The sequence below is a fragment of the Candoia aspera genome, chromosome 2 (genome assembly GCF_035149785.1).
Source record: "Candoia aspera isolate rCanAsp1 chromosome 2, rCanAsp1.hap2, whole genome shotgun sequence".
In the NCBI taxonomy this organism is placed as follows: domain Eukaryota; kingdom Metazoa; phylum Chordata; class Lepidosauria; order Squamata; family Boidae; genus Candoia; species Candoia aspera.
In genome coordinates, this window is record NC_086154.1 from 168,917,293 (window position 1) to 168,934,871 (window position 17,579).

A 17,579-nucleotide genomic window follows, 5' to 3' on the forward strand; every position below is an offset into this window, starting at 1 on the left:
ATCTGGAAAGGCAGACATCTTGGCTCACTTTCTCAAAAAAGATGGACAGAAAACTATGGCAGACTTGTTGGGATAATGAAGCTCTTGATGTTTAGACCAGATAGTAGTGAAGGGGACAGAGAACTTGGTAACATACATGGATCTCCTATTGCTTAAGACATAGGAGAAATAGGAGCATCCTTTCTTACCAGTAGACTATAATAACGGTTTGTGCTTTTTACCTGTTTAACTGCAGAGGCATGCTAACACAGGCCAAAATAACAGATTCCAAGCCAATTGCAATAAACCCCTTTTCTCATGGTATTTGTAGTCCCTTACGGAGACTGTAAACACTATTAGTGACACTATCTACATTTTTCCAAGAACAACTACTCCATGTGTCTGAGAAGTACAGCAGTTGATCCCAAGTTTTCTGGCATGTGACTACCAGACCATCATTTGCAGATAACCCACGTTAGTTTGAGAGACATTTGTATGTAAACCGCTCAGGCTGTAAAAGCTGCTAAACAAAGCAAGAGCACTGAATATTGGAGAAAGATGAAATCTAGCACCTTTTCCAGTTCCCCCTAAAAAGAAAGTAGAGAGCCAGAACAGATGTGACTATAATGGAACACAGGAGAATGTGCAGTTTAGGGTCTGAGAAAAATGGAGGGAGCTAACAGGGATGTAAAGAGAAAGAGCATGCACTTTGGGTGTAGTAAGATTGGTGGTTATACAAGGAGAGTGCATGGAAAGAGAACAAATGGAGAATGGGATAATACGCTGAATTATAACCAAGTATTTTTCTGTAACTGATAGGGTAAATTCAGCCCTCTGAATCTAAACAGAAGCCCTCAAATTGATTTTGTGTAAAACTGCATATAAATAAATATTATTTGTAGATGACGCCGTAAGTTAATTGTTTTCTCTCCTTCCCCCACTTCTGTCTAGGACGACATGCCCAAGTGGGATCGGAACTGAGCACAATCTAGAAACTAATGGATTAGTGATTGCTTTCTTACTTTCTGAAGACTAGAAGCCACTGTCTCAAATCTTTTTTTGAGTAATGGTGCAATTTGTACCCCTTTTTTAGTGTCTGATGAGTATTGAACATGTAGTCAGTGTGTAACAAAGGCATAATAAAAGGATGTTTTTTAAAACATTTTGTTTTTATTGGCACTCTCAAGTACATCTAGAAAACAGCCTCTCATTACAATTTACTATAGCAACAAATTAACCAGCAAAGCAACAATTACTGGATTCAGGGCATTTTAAAAACTGAGACATGGACAAAATATTCAAACTGTGCCCTCCCTTCGCTTAGCAATTTATTCTGTTTTTGTCCATTAAACTAAATGGCCCACTAAACAGGAAATACCAAAATAATAGGATTGTATTTTAATGCATTAGTTCAACCACTTGAATGAAATTTGCTAGGTTTATATCTGCCTTTCTTCCAAGACCCTTATGCTGGAACTTCCCTTCATTATATATCCACAACAACCCTGTAAGGTAGGTTGAGCTGAGAGCATATGACCGGTTCAAAGTCATCCACTGAGTTTTCATGTCTAGGGTGGACTTGAATCTGGGTCTCCCCAGTATTAGCCCAACACTTTAACCAATACACTGGCTCAATCCACTTGAGCATTACAAATTCTGAACTATATTTTGCATAGGACCCCCTCCTACAGAACCCGGAATGTATATCGTTAGAACACACACACACACTTAAATCTTTAAAAGAACACCAAATTAGATTGAGAGCATACTGTTTCATCTGTATCATCTTAGTTGCTTGCCTCATTATGGAATAATGCCTTTAATCTATCCATGTTTTCTGCCTGAGGTAAAAATTAAGCAAGAACTTTTCATATTGTGACAGATTGTTGAAATGGAGAAGAAAAAGATGGAGATTCAGAGTTAAACCGCAGTGTCCTGCATGCCACACCCAGTTACCAGAAGACAATGTTATTCTGTCCTGTGAGAACATTCTTCTCAATCCTGAGTTTACCTTTATATTTTGAGTAGGTGCACTGCAAAGCAGCACTTAAACCTCAGCCACCTGATTATTTTCTAAAAATATTCCTCAGATTTAGGTGGAACTTAGAGGCATTCTTGGGAAAAAAAATTGTTTAAAGTTGGTTTGTTCTGCAACAGAGCAGTTTCTCATTTCTTTTTTAATTAAAAGTGTTTGAAAACCATTATAAGATAGGTAAGAAAGCAGCATTGGGGTGCCAGGGTTACATTGTAACAAATTTGCTGGTAATTTGAATATTGCTTGTGTACCAAATTAATGTATATTGATAACCAGAAACCATTTTCCATTCATAGCATTGTCATGATTGCCGAATGATGTAGCAACCTTTCCTCTTCCCCAAGGATTTTTAAAATTACAGAAAATGAGATTACAAATGAAATCCCTGTTTTAACATGGCCACACCACCTTTCTTGGGAGAAAGATTGCTAGCTAGCCACTGACATCTGGTGGCTGCTTTCTTTCATGGAAATGCTCAAATGGCATATTCACATGATGTCAATTTTAATTGTCACTAACCATCATTCCAAGAGAAATCAGAGGAGGAAAAGAAAGCAGACTTTCTTACACATACGCAGGATTGCTTTTCGAATGAAACTAAAGCCCCTGCCCATCACTCATTTCTGGGAGAAGTTGACATGGGTATGAAAGTGAGGGTCTTCTCCTTTTTGTCCATGGTACTAAGGCTTGCCATCTTCCAGTTAGGTTATCTGGCTGACCTAGCCTCCACTCAATATTTTAAAAAAAAACAACTCTGAAGCCACACCTACCTCCTTCACTGCTCTCAAGGGAGACAGTACCAACCTGTGACCTCGGCTCATCTCAAATTGAAGTGTTATGGGAGCAGCCACATCAGTGGCTAGTTTTTTTTTTTTTTATCTTTATAAATAACTCAAGGGGCGAACATACCTCATACTCCTTCCTCCTCCTATTTCCCCCACAACCACCACCTTGTGAGGTGGGTTGGGCCGAGAGTGAGTGACTGGCCCAAGGTCACCCAGCCAGCTTCGTGCCTAAGGCAGGACTAGAACTCACAGCCTCCTGGTGTCTGGCCCATTGCCTTAACCACTAGACCAACCATGGAAGCCATGCCTAAACTAGTTCCTATCTCATTTAGCAGCAGTGATTGTAAAATTTATCATTGTATGGAATTATTCCTTTCTTTGCTCTGAACTAACAACCAGCTTCATTAGATGACCCCACATTTTAATTATAACCAAGACAAATTGTTCTGCCTACTCCATGCCTTTTTTTCCTCAGTTGCTTAACAAAACCAAGTATCACTGCAAACAAGACAAAAAGGAAGCGTAGTCAGCTTTGCCTTTGCCTCGATTTAGCATCACCTGGTTTTGACTTTTTGAAAAGCTTTAGTGCAGCGCTCTGTGTTCTTTATTCTCATCTTGAAGTATTAGAACTTAACCAAAAGGATGCAGTATGGAAGATCCAGTTTAACCAATCTGATTGGAAATATTGCAGAACACTATCGTTAAAACATATACTCCATTTATTTTAATCTTTCAGGATATGACCATAAGGTTTCACATGGAAACAGTATAGTGACAACAATATCACTGTTAACACTTCAGAGATCATTATATTCCAATGCATATTTAGCAGCTTTCCCAAATCAGGCTTGATTATAAGCTCTGAACAAGAACAAGATTGCACCAACATGAAGGAACAGAATTCTGGCACATGAAAAGAGCAGTGACAAAAATTATTTAACTTTTTCGGCTGCTCTATAACCCTCACAGGAAAATGTTCAGATTCATCTGTCAGGATACGGAGTCGTTTCTCTATTAGAAAAGCAACCATAGTTCAGCTTGGTCTTCCATGTAGGCAATCTTTGAAGCTCTTACTATCATATGCTGTCCAGCTTCTTTAAAACGTATGGAGCTGTGGAAAGAAACACAGTTAACATCCTGAACAAAATGAAACATTTAGATCATGACTCCTATAATTTAAATTTTGCTAAATGAGTGAGGAGGAAAGTGATGGTATTCTCTTGGCCCAGACAACTGACAGTGAATGTCCTATGTAGGTATAACTACAGCATGGTAAATTTTCTAATGAATAGTATTCACTTGGCTTCTTCCCCATGGTGATAAGCCACAATGCTCTGCACTAAACATTCTGATCTTAAAAAGACGATTTTAAGAAAATTTCACTCAAAACAATTTGAGTTTCCCACTTCTTGTGCACCCCTATTGCTCTGAAAGCATCAGTGCATATCTATCTATCTATCTATCTATCTATTATCCCACCTTTATTATTTTTATAAATAACTCAAGGCAGCGAACATTTATTTATTTATTTATTTATTTATTAATTATCCCACCTTTATTATTTTTATAAATAACATAAGGCAGCGAGCATACCTAATACTCCTTCCTCCTATTTTCCCCACAACAACCCTATGAGGTGAATTGGGCTGAGAGTGTGTGACTGGCCCAAGGTTGCCCAGCCAGCTTTCATGCCTAAGGCGGGACTAGAACTCTCCTACTATGCCTGATTGGCTCTTGCGCTGAGAGAGAGTGATTGGCCCAAGGTCACTCAGCCAGCTTGCATGCCTAAGGTGGGACTAGAACTCACTCCTGGTTTCTAGCCTGTTGCCTTAACCACTAACCAAACTGGCTCTCATATTCAATGCCTAACTTTAAAGTTATACCATACTAGTGTGCAAATCATGAAATCAGAACAGAAATAAATTCGAAGCATTCATCAGTAATCACTGGTGTGAAGAGATGTCACCAGGGACCAAGAGCGAATTGTAATTCTTGCTCAATAATATTACTGGAGAGATATTTAAAAACGAAAAAAATAGCATTATTTCTTAAGTCCCAAATCATAAGCAGGCCCACTGAAGATTTTCTCTTTACTTTCTGGGTGTCTAAATTAGCAACGCAGGGGTCAAGTGGCAGTCCTCAAAGAACTGCCACCAAGAGTCTCATTTGATGAAATACTGTATTGCACAGTATAGTGCCATTATATCTCAACTGCAAAAATTCATATGTCTGTTAGATTACAGATAGGTAGTTTTTTGCTGCCATCTAATGACTGTCCAGATGTTTGCAGCTCGGATTAATATCTCTACTACTGAAAATTGGAATGGAGGAGTGTCATGGGCTGCATCAGAAAGTTTAGCTGTGGCACCAGGTTTTTCTGTTTTTGGTTTTATTCATTTTTTAAAATTGTCTCTATATATTGCTTTATCCTTGGGTTGTGAGCCACCCAGTTTGGTTTAAGACGTACGGCCATACAAATATTTTAAATAACTAAATTAAAGTTATTATAAACAAGATTATTAGCATTTATTAGTCCCCCATATGGGGGAGATGGGCGGCGATAAAAAATATAAATAAATTTATTATTTCTTGCATGAATATCTCATCCTTTTCCATTGCAGTTGGGCAGCCAATAAATTTAAATAAATAAAAATCAATCCTTTCTCCAAACGGCACACATAGCATTTCCTTCCGTGTTTTTCCCCAAAACAACCCTGTATGGTTGGACGGAGATATGCCTGGCCCAGCGTGGCCAGGGACCTTCCGTGAGCGAGAGTAGCCTTGAAATCTCCCTCGGGACCTACTTCAACCCCTTAGCCACTACTCCACCCCTGGTTCTCTAATGATATGAAGTGCTATAGGCACTCCTGATTTTCCTATGTAAGGCCCCGATGTTACTGTCCGTCAGAAATCCTGGTCTTGCAGCAGCTCCCATGAAGGGTCGGGGCAGTTCCCAGCACGTGGCAGGCGGCCCGGATGTGCGCGCGCCGGGTACTCACTGATGCGCAACACGACTACGTAGAGGAGGAATCTGCGGACCGAGGAGAGGACGTCCTCGCGCATTTTGCGCTTCAGCTCCTCCGGGTCCAGCTTGGGCCCCAGACCCTCAAGGCGGAACATGACTCGATTCCCGTCGGCGCCAACCTGAGCTAAAGAAGCTTCCGAAAAACCACCCAGGAGCCCTCTCGAAATAATCCCGCCCTCCCTACGGTGGTCTGCGAGGGACAAATTTCTTCTTTCTATCGTCGGCACCCAAAGGGATAAATTATAATGTTCCTCTTCGATACTTCCGGTTCAAAACGCTTTTCAACTCTGAGTTCCGACGCCAAAGGAAGATTCTTATCTTAAGCATGACATGGGATGAAATAAAGTCTTTTAAGACTGGTAGAGAATCGCAGCTGGTTTTTCTAACTTTTATCGTTTCATCTTTTCCTCTCACTCTCGCTCATAGTTTTGTTATTATGAACAGGCGCCGCTGCCTGTTTCTTTTAAACTCTTTGTCCCGTTCCCTGAAGAAAGGAAATGCTTAAAAAGATTACGATTGGGAGGGTGGGTTTATTATAGCTGTACTGAGCTGCAGCATTTCGGTCCCTGCTTAATTCTGCAGTCAAAAATAACCACAAAGATAGAACTGCATTTTTACAATGCTTCTGCTAAGAGAAAAAGCGTAACTATCCAATGTTATTCTGCAATAGCATACTGCAAATTGTAATAATTGTTCAACATAAAGATTGGGAAGGTGAGGCTGAAAAATACTATCCTCGGGTGCCAGATCTTGACTTTGCTTCCTTCTTTTTACAAGGACAAAAGGGAAAGACTTTTGGGATACGGTGAGGAATTTTAGGTATATGTGAATAAAGCATAAATGGAACATATCCAGCCCATCTGTTGAAATAGCCAGTTTTGACGGATAGTAGGTGGGAGGCAGTTCCGTCATGCTAGTGACCTTGGTCACAAATCATCTGCAGGATAGGAGGCTTGCAAAGCCCACTGTGAACACTGCTAATATTGCTACCTGGGTATAACTAGATTAGGACACAATATGGACTTCATTCTAGATGCTTGCAGTGGGACATTAATAGGCATTTGAGTGGCAGCTACTTCTCAGGCATTATTCAGAATTGTCCCAAGACATTTTGCTGCCTACAGTATAACAACAAATGGCACTATTTGGCTGGGAAGAGCCCCATTCTCAAGCCAAGGTTCATAGTATCCAATGCCAGCCAAATAGTGTTGGCACCAATGGCAGTTCATCCATGACAGCAAGTCATCTTCACCATTATCATTATTCTTTTATGCTATCCAAAATCAGCGGCCTCTCCACCTAATAATACGGCACTGCCAGGCACCGGAGTTGCAGTTTATAAATAGGAAAGGAGTATCTCTGGCGCCAAACTTGAGGCTGCTAGCAAACTGCTTCTCAATAGTGCTGCCTTGTTGAAGATCCTCAGGCAGCAATTTCTAGTTCTGGAAAAACTGCTCGCCATTTTAAATCCTACCAATGAACTCTTCCTCAAGTTCAGCCACTTACTGCTGTTGAATAAGCTTAGGATTTGGGGGATTGTTGCTGTATATGATTACTGCTGCGAGACTATTATATGCACAAAAATGGAAAGACTCTGAAATGCCCACAATGGAGGAATGGTTGGTGAAGATGACAGAACTAGCAGGGATGGCAAAATTGACTTGTCTGCTTAGGGAAAGGACAATAACCACATTTATTAGTGACTGGAAACCTCTTAAGGACTTTTTGCTGAAAAGAGAAAAAAAATGAACTTCTGATGTATGGGTTTGATGATTAGAAAGGATAGATTATGGAAAGAAGGAAATTATGGTTTAACCTTAGGTTAAAAATATACTTGTAACTGCTGTTAAGAAGATCGGAAGCTGCTTCTTTACTATTTTTTCTTTTCTGTCTCTTTTCTCTTTCTTTCTTTGCATCTTTTTTCACTTACTTATTACTTACTTTACTTTCTCTACTTTCTTTTCAAAATTTGTATTGTTCTTATCCTCTTAAAATTTCTTTAATAAAAATTATTTTTTAAAAAAAGGATTGGGCAGCTGGTGGATAGAAGAGCCAGTGGGCTCTGACTAAGAGCTTTTCGCCATAAGCAATCTTTAATGAAACCCAACCCTTGCTAGGGCAATCAACACAGGGTTTAATTATCCTAACTCTTGTTACCGTGTTACATGATTTGGGCACAGAAATCATTAGGGAAGAAACAAAGCCAGTATCATGAGGACAAGAGATAAAATTGGAGTTGCTAGGCCATTCCAGCGGTTCTACGAACAGCTAATGAAGAAAAGCTCAGAATTTGGGTCCTCACTCTGATGTAGAAGTCATATGTTACCCTTGATTCTATGCTATACGTTTCACATGGGAAGGAGAAGCACATGATTGCTAGAGAAGGTTTAATTCTTCCCTGGCTTTCCCAGTGTGAGATTTGGGAGTTGAATGCAACATGTACATGTTGGATATCTGTCTGTGAAGGCTTCAGGGTTTACCTTCTCACTGGTTTAGGGTCCCTCTGAAATTAGCGTGGTATCACAGAAGTGCTTTGTCACTGCTGTGAACATCAGGTGGACACTTGTACAAATAGAGGAAGACAGGACGATCTCAGAAGCAGCGTTCATACATTGGCAATTAATGTTTATCTATAATTCATTCCCACTCATTCAGTTGGCAAAAGTTAGAAGCGCTGCAGAAGCAGAAAGTTGGACCTTTGGGAGAAGGAGGTAGAGGAACAGAGAGCATCTACAGACAGCTGATAGAGCTGTGATAATTACTGTGAGGATGAAAGGAGAAGATACTAAGAGATGAGTTAAGGATGAAAGTGGGATCTTTAGATATTCTGTTTCCTTTTCCAAAAGCAAAAAAAAGTTCACAATTAAGTGTCTGATAGGTTAGTTTAACTAAATAACCTTTCAAATGTAATATCTGAAAACATCTAATGTGTTGCTAGACACTGAATGTCTGTCTTCTTCTAGCCACTTTCTGTTGCTAGAATAGGGGCACAGGACATTTTTCAAATTAGGAGCCACACTTGGTTAATTAGTTTCAATTCACCTTTGTTACCTAGAATAATGAATTATACGTAGCGCTGTTGTTGCAAAGACTGTGTAATTGATTTCTTGTATGTTTTCCACCATGCTAGAATTTTATGCATCAAAATGGGATGGGAGAAAAATTGAGCTGGAATTTCTGTTTTCAGAAATGGTGATTTCACAGACATTTCCTTGCAATAAGGTTTGAAGAAGCTGCTTTGCAATATTCTCCTGACACACAGTTTCGCACGTTGTAAGATCCAGTTTGCATGTCTAAAAGCTCCCCACCATAACATCTAAAAATATAGACTATGTAGAGGTACCATAAAATCAGCCACATTTTTCTCTATCAAGCTTTGCAGTGATTTTCTTCAGTTGGTGTAGTAAAGGTATCGCTACTATGGATTTTGAATTTTTTCCATCATGGTTAACATAACTACACAATTTTTTATACTTTACATTTTTATTCTCCATGTCTTTACTAATTATCTCTCCTAATTAAAATTGCAGTTCAGTGCAACCTAGGTGCCTTTTAGATTGCTTTATTTTAAATGAACCTAATTCTATTTTTTTACTGCCTTTAAAGAGTTGCTTTTACTATTAATGGTTCCCTTTCGCTTTTTTCAAAATCCTTTTCTAAATTCTTCTGAGCTCCAACAAGAAGAGCAACACAGAAATGAAACCATGATTATGATTGCCAGATTTATCCAGAAGGAATACAAGACTTCTTCTCTGAAATAATTATTTGTGAATTTCATGCAGGGAGATGTTATCCTACCACCATTGAAAAGAATAGAAGTAAATGTTGAATAGAAGAGAAAGAGAGAGAGGTGCAAATGGCTGCAGACATTGTTGCTGAAGAGCATGGATGATTTGGAAAATGTGCAGTTCAATCTTCTGTTTCACTTCCTGTCCAGATTTTTTTTCTGATCACTTTATCTCCATCCAGTTTTGTGTCTCCTTCTCTTTGCTCATCTTCCCAGGGCAGCTACCTGTTACCCTTACCCCTTTTTTCCCATCTTCCTTTTTGATGTTTCCACTGGAAATGGGGAGGGAATGATGTGTAAATGCTGATGGAGGATCAATTATTTTTATAAATAGGATACTTCATTTTACAGACAAGAAATTTTAATCCTTGGTTATTTCATTATTTTATTTAGCAGGGCCTTGTTCTGTCCTTTTCCGGAGTATAGCTCGTGGCAGACTATATGCACATATATTTATATGCACAAAACGTGCTGCATGCACACATTTCTTGGGGAAAGAAAAATCTCCAGAATTTGAATCAGGTGCAACCAGCAAATCTGGGTTGACAAAGTGATCAACATGCTGGATTTCTGCCAGTGTGTTGCCCCTCTTTTCTGTGGAGGTTGTGTTGTCTAAAATTCAGTTTCAATTTATTATAATCAAAGATCATAAATTCAAGGCCATCTTCCATTCAGATAGAACAGGTAAGAATTTTAATAGATACTTTGGGGGCAGACTAAAATCTTCTTTTTCCTGTTGGATCAGTACCATGTTAATTATGATGTGCTGTTTTGAAAGAATATATGAGATTTTTTGAACTCAGTAGCACTGGGAGGGAGGGAGATCTGTCTGTCTGTCTATCTGTCATCTAACTATCTCTGTCTATCTATCTTCAGGTCAGACTCCTGTCAATTGCTTGGAGAAGTAATGTAGTTTTCTTGGCAAGATTTTCAGAAGTGGCTTGCCATGGCCTCCTTCCTAGGGCTGAGAAAGAGGTACCAGCCCAAAATCACCCAGCTGGCTTCGTTCCTAAGGCAGGACTAGAACTCAGGTGTCCCAGTTTCTAGATTGGTACCTTTAACCACTATAGTAAACTGGCTTTCAGAATTTATTATAATACCTGCAAAGCAGAAAGAACTGGACAGAACTGAAACTGAAAAACTTTGACAGTAGAGTGGTATAAAATAATGCAAAGATGTTCTTATTATCTTATTTGTTGTTGCTTGGGAAATGCATTTTAAAATGCATTATTAAGCAAAATATTTCTAACAGAGATGGAGAAGTACTGTTAAAAGGTGAGGTTTTATTTGAATCATTGTCCTTTTAAGATAAATAGTACGACATCGTCATCTATCAAATGTCAATACTGCATATTTGTGAATAGGATCCAAGAGTTTTAGAAAATTGCAAGCTAAACAAGAGCAAGCACTGTAGTGCAGCATCTAAAATGGCTAATGAAGTTCTACATTATGTGTGAACTAGTTCTCACACAGTCAAAAGTAAACTTCCTGATACCCAATGTGTATATTTGTAAAACAAAGAGACAGAGGGACACCAGCCTCCTACTCAAAAGAGCGATGTCTAGTCTGTTGCATTACTTGAGCACACAGGTATTTTGAACATTGATTTCACTATAAATAGGGCTTGCATTTGATACACAGCAGTTACTGGGATTATTTTGCAATGGTCTCATAGCGTTTGTTTGTTTGTTTGTTTGGTAAATTTATATGGCCACCCATCTCACATACGTGACTCTGAGTGGTGTACAGAGTAAAAAGCACAAGAACAATACAACAAAATAACCAAAAACATAACAACAAAAATCATTTTAAAACATTCAAAACAAAGAAAACCATTAAGAAACATTTAAAAACACCCGTCATCCTCAGGAGAATGCACTCAGTTTCCCTAGCAATACAGCCATTTTGCAGGCTCCATATTCATGTTACTGGGGTATTTATTTATTATTTTCTATAATAAAATAATACAAATTTATTATTTCTATAATAAGCCTACTTATCTGAGCTGTTGTTTGTTTGTTTGTTTGCACAGCCAGCCAAGGAAAACCAGACAGGTTACATCAGCATAAACCGTAATGTTCAGGTTTGTTTGATTGTGTGATTGATTTATATGTACTTTAATCAACCAGGCTATCTGCATTTAATAGCAAAATAGGAGTATTATACTGTACTGTAAATAACAGTAACATAAATACAACATCTATGATAAAGAATAAAATTAGCAAAACTCATCAAATCACAAGAATAAAATCTTAGCAGTAATAACCATGACAATTGTCCAGTTTTGACATCACACAGCAATTGTAATAGTTGTATTGCTCTATTCTGCGTAGCACAGACATTGCATGGATAGTGATGATAAGGATGATGATGATCCTGCCTTTCTGAGCTGATGTCTACTGTGCATTTCAGCGTAAAAGGTTTATCAACAAGTAAAACATGTTCAAATAATGGCAACATAGTTGGTCAGATCTGGAAGCCAAGTCATATGAGTGAAGTTGATATAGTTGCGTATCCTGTTTACTCAAAATTTGAATAGCCCCACATGACAATGGAATATCAAGTTAGCTAACAGCAGTTTTAGTATTATTTCCTCAAAGTAATATTTTTGTGGGACTAATATCTATATTTCCTCCCCACCCACCCACCCACCCACCGAAAAGATAAGGATTTCATAGTTTCTATAGTGAACACAGGCCCTCTAAATCTCAAGTCATTTAATGGTATGTTTTTGCTCCATTTGGTTTCTGCTAGCAGTGCAAAAGTAGTCAGATCATTACTTAGTAGCATTTAGATATTCTAGATTTTGGAAGCACTGCAAGATAAAGAACTGATTAATGTGGTGCTGCCAAGAAGACTAATAGATCCCAGGGGAATCATGAACACTCAGGTCTTTCAACTTTTATGCCTAGTGATCTTGCTGACACTCTGTCTGATATGTCAGTTGGATGGATGATTGAGATGTGATTGTTCTTTGGCTCCTAATAAAAGACATTATTCAATTGAAGGAACCCAGAGCATGCCAACCCTGCCAGATTGAATCCACCAGGCAGATACTATGAAAGGCAGGCAGTCCCTCAACTAACCAGGCCCTGTGCCATGTACGGCTTTTATAGGTAATGACCAGCACCTTGAATCACACCCAGAAGCAGACTGGCTACTGGTGGAGCTCACAAAGCAGAGGTGTTACATGGGCATATAAAGGCATGCCCATCATTGCCCACACCAGTGTATTCTGGACCAGTTGAAGCTTCTGGGAAGTCTTCAGGGGCAGCCCCATGTACAGTGCATTGTAGTACTCAAGCCATGAGGTGACCAGTGCATGAGTGACAAGCTACCACATATAACAGCCAGCAAACTCCACTCTCCCATGCACTGGTGAGGTTACACAGCCTGGTGATGAAATGTCTGCAGGAAGAGAAGCAAGCTCAGAAAACACCAAGAACCAACAATTCAACCCTGTGCTATGTACATTCTCCACTGACGGCAATTCAGTTTCCCTGAGAAAGTATATTTGGGGAGGGGTAATTTACTTGCCTAATTTGATGTAATGATTTCTCCTCCATTTTGCCGCCACTGTATCAACGTGATATTCCCCAAGCTAATTGTTTCAAAAGGTAGGTGCATTGTTATATTCTGGATATCAAAATTGCGAAGGGGAGCCTTCAGCAAGCCACTGTGGTAAGTTTGGAAAATGGCATACATCCATTCAACATGCATCTCACCTAGAACAGATTCTGGATCGTGGTGGCATCAAATGGTCCAGTTTTGGTTGGTGGTGTTGCTTCTAGTCCCAACCACCCTCCTTAATCATGCTCTAGGATGTGAATGAATTGGTGAAACCTGCTTAGAATTGTTAGAGGACGATGATGCAGCCGTGTGCCGGAGATTAGAGATGCTTCCTTAAAGGAGGGCAGTGTAAATAAACGTAGAACGCTGTAGAAGCCCATCGCTGAGAATACAAATTGTTCTTCTCTTTGTTTAAAGGAAGGTTCCTCATCCAGGCTTTCTGGGATAAAGGACGGAGATTTAACTCCAGGTTTTGATTGAGGTTGCTAATCATTTGGATCCTTTTCAGTCTGGTTTCTGAGACAATAATAGTAGTGCTTGCTGAGAGCTGGCAAGAATTACTAGGAGGAGTGCTCTGCTGGATGCCATTGACTCTGCTGTTCTTCCGGGGCATTTGGACAACGCAGGATTTTGGAGGTACGCCGACCTGTAGTGGTTCATGCTCACTGTAGCTAAATATTCTGGGGAGGGATTCTGGGGAGGTCTTGCCTGGCCCTCTTACCAGTGGGTTACCCGATTAAACACTAGGAAGACTGTTCCTAACAGTATGAACCATCTGAGAATGGAACAGTCTGCCCTGAAATATGGTAAGTTTCTTTTACTGAAGATCGAAAAGCAGAGGCGGAATGTGTAGTGATAATGGTTTTCTTGTATCAAGAGGATGTTGGACAAAATGATATTTATCTCTTCTGATTCCTACATTTCTACCAAGTATATAATGAGATTATTTTTCAGGCACGATGCACACTCCTAACATCCTATGAAATTGCAAATTGTTTGACAGTCGAGGTTTGGGTTGTGGAGTTAAAGAAATTCTGTATTTGAATGCAGAGTGTTTCTTTGCTTACTTACTTACTTACTTACTCAATACTTTTTATATAGTACATCAAACTATATGAGAGCCAGTTTGGTGTAGTGGTTAAAGCACCAGGCTAGAAACCAGGAAACTCTGAGTTCTAGTCCTGCCCTGGGCACAAAGCCAGCTGGGTGCCGTTGGGCCAGTCACTCCTGGGAAGAAGACCATTTCCATGAAGCTTACCCAAAAAAATACAGGGACTAGTCCAGGCAGTTGCTGAGAGTCAACATTGACTTGAAGAAAAAAAAAAGTATTTTTATTTTTTGTTATCAACTCTTTATTAAAAGGGTGGAATCCTATATCAAAACGATAACAAAACCTTAATGTTGTCTGTACCTGCTTGAGGTATAGCTAATCTTTGCTGAAAATCCAAAGGGCTGATCCCTCCCTCTGATAATTCTCTACATCTAGTTTCTTTTTTTATTATTATTTATTTTTTATTAGAGCTACATCTCATTTCTTTAACAAATTTGTAAGTATTTACAGTTGGGAAACTCTTTCATGTACTTGCATGGAATCTATAATGGCTGAAATTTGACATTTTATTTATTTTTGCATTTATTCCACTTTGATCCCATCCTTCCTGGTCCATGGTCTGTTGCATCCATGGTCCATTCTTGCACTTCCACTCTGTGTTAGCTTCACGGCAACCCCGCATGATAATTTAAGCTAAAATTAATGTCTTGTCGAAGTTTATCCAGAAAGCTTCAGGGCTAAGCAAGAATTTGAATTGACTTCCCTAAGAACAAATGTTGGTGGTGGTGATCCAGCCAAAGAGAAGGTGTAAATGGTGCCTTCCAAAAGCAAATTGCAGAGGCATGGAATAGTACTGATGGAGTAGTTTCATTACCTGATGTCTATTCGTGTAATGGTATGTGGGAATGACCTTGAAGGATAAGGGGAAGAGATGCTGCCTAGGGAATGATCAGATAAAAGAGGGAGGAGCCCACAGCAGCTTAATGGTCAGAGAAGGAAGCTTAGAAGGATCTGCCCTAATTGGTCAGGCTGTAAAAGAGAGCACGGATTACTGAGATTAGTACTTTCAGACTTGCAAGATTCTCTTAACGTAGCCTTACAATAAAGTAGAATTACCTCATCTGGTCATGTTTCCAGTCCTGGGAGGGCTGACAATTTGCCAGATATGATCCTTCCAGGAAATTCCTACTTTCTCCTTCAGAGGGGATCATGTCTCCAAGCTTGATCTTAACCAATGGCAAGGTCTTAGTGCACACATTGGAAACATGGGCAGAAAATTATTATGTAATGCTGGAATTCTTGGTATTCTTGGTCTTCTGACTGCTAGTTGGTGTTCATGGATGTGCTCTGCTAGTCTTCTACCTGTCTGTCCTATATAGTGGCTGTTACAGTCCTTGCACTGTATGTTGTAGATGACTCCTGTTTTTTCTTCTTGAGCTATTGGGTCTTTTGGGTTACTTAATATGTTTTGAAGAGTTTTAGTTGGTTTATGTGCTACGGTGATGCCATGCGGTTGTAACAGTCTGTTGGTTCTGAGATGTTTCTGATGTATGGCAGTGTTATCCTTTTCATAGCTTCTATTGGTTGGGTTGTAGTGGGTTGGGTGTCCCACTCAACTTTATCAAAAGTGCCTCACCACTTCTTCACTTAAGAAAAAGAAATCAAATGCCAAATATAAGATGGGAGATATCTGGCATGTTAATATTACCTGTGAAAAGGATCTTGAAATTGTAGTTGATTTCTGGCTGAACATGAATCATCAGTGTGACATGGCTGCTAAAAAGGCAAATACAGTTTTAGATTGCTCAACCAAAGCAGTTTCCAAATAATGAAACAAAAACCACGAGTCTGATAGCATCTTTTCCAACCAAGAAAATTTATTAAAAGGCAAAAGCTTTTGTAAGCTGCAGCTCACCATCAGATGCATGGAGTGGCTAGAATGATGTAGGGTTTAAATTGGATGAGGTGGGTGGAGGGGAAAGGTGCTGTTTTGACATCAGTGATGATGTTCTTGATGCCTTGAAGTCATCAAGTTGAAGTTGACACACTATATACCAAAATTCCCCACGAACATGGACTTCAAGCCATCAGGAACATCATCACTAATGCCAAAACAACATGCCTTCCCATCAGATTGTGTGACTTTGTGCTCACCCATAACTACTTCACCTTCGGCAACAATATGTACTAGCAAATCTGTGGCCCAGCCATGGGCACACACATGGCTCCTCAATATGTCAGCATCTTCATGGCTGACCTAGAACAATGTTTTCTTAACTCTTACACCCTGAAGCCCCTCCTTGATTTTTTGCCACCATAGAATAACACATATTTCCTCCTACAAACAGTGAGTGGTAATAGACAGTATTCATCAGGCCACATCTTGAATATTGTCTCCAGTTATGGATATTACACTTGAACCTGATTCAGTTAAACTGGAATAGGTTCAGAAAAGGTCCAGGCAACAAGAATGATCAGGACACTGATCAAATCAGATCTTTATTACAGTCATAGACCAGCATAAGGGGTACAGTCATTAAAAAAGCATAAAGGGTACATCAGGAGTAAAAATAAAAATCTAAAAAAATATGAAAAAGATATGTGAATTAAAAACTAAATGTATATATAAAAGAAGGGATAGGAGCATTAAATGGGTGTAGGGAAGCCTAAAGGTTAGTATGTGGAAGACTGTATCGATCAAATTACAGAGCACTCTAGTATGGTGAACTAGATGCTCATTAAGTCTAGGTTATGGCACAGGTCATCATCCGACGGATTTTAAGGGCTGCTGCGCAGAACCTGGCAACGTTGAATGCTGTAGCAGGGTTGGTATCTGAAGGCAGCAGGGAGGTGTACAATTGTCCTGTGCGCCCTGCGTATTTATGCAGTAGTGGTGAGATGAGGCTAGGAGGAAAGTCTCTGTAGAACAGGCACTGAAGAAGCCCATGCTCTGTTGATCAGGACCCTGAAAACTAAGTGTTATGAGAAGAGAGTGAGGGGATTGGGTAGGTTTAGCCCTGAGAAAAGCCTGACAAAGAGGGATATGTTAGCATGTTTCAAGTACCCAGAGATTACATTAAAAATCTGTTTTCTATTGTTTCTGAGTACAGGATACAGAAAATTTCTACCTATGAACATCAGCAGTTTCTCATCTAAGCTTTTTTTTTTTCCTGCCATTCAGTTGTGTCCAATTCTTGGTGACTACCTGGACTAGTCCCTGCAGTTTTCTTGGCAAGGTTTTTCAGAAGTGCTTTGCCATTGTCTTCTTCTTTCTAGGGCTGAGAGAGAGTGACTGGCCCAAGGTCACCCATCGGGCTTTCATGCCTAAGGCAGGACTAGAACTCATG

At 39.5% G+C, this 17,579-nt stretch overlaps 2 protein-coding genes across 3 annotated transcripts in view; one reads left to right on the plus strand and one right to left on the minus strand.

The window, feature by feature from the left end:
* Positions 1–1,109, plus strand: part of IGFBPL1 (insulin like growth factor binding protein like 1) — a 53,418-nt gene extending 52,309 nt beyond the window's left edge. The window contains exon 5 of the mRNA XM_063294818.1: positions 931–1,109. The gene's annotated coding sequence lies outside the window, so the exon portion shown is untranslated. The remainder of the gene's footprint in view (positions 1–930) is intronic.
* TOMM5 (translocase of outer mitochondrial membrane 5) overlaps positions 1–6,009 on the minus strand; it is an 86,705-nt gene extending 80,696 nt beyond the window's left edge. Inside the window, exons 1-2 of one of the 2 annotated variants that reach the window (XR_010067303.1) lie at positions 5,799–6,009; positions 3,816–3,910 (exon numbers count right to left, since the gene is read on the minus strand). Coding sequence is in view for 1 of the 2 variants with exons in the window: in XM_063294819.1 (XP_063150889.1) it covers positions 3,876–3,910; positions 5,799–5,919 (156 nt within the window). In the remaining variant the exon portion in view is untranslated. Of the gene's footprint in view, positions 1–1,127; positions 3,911–5,798 lie in introns of those variants that run through there. The other variant, XM_063294819.1, reaches the window with a different exon arrangement.
* Positions 6,010–17,579: the final 11,570 nt, after the last annotated feature.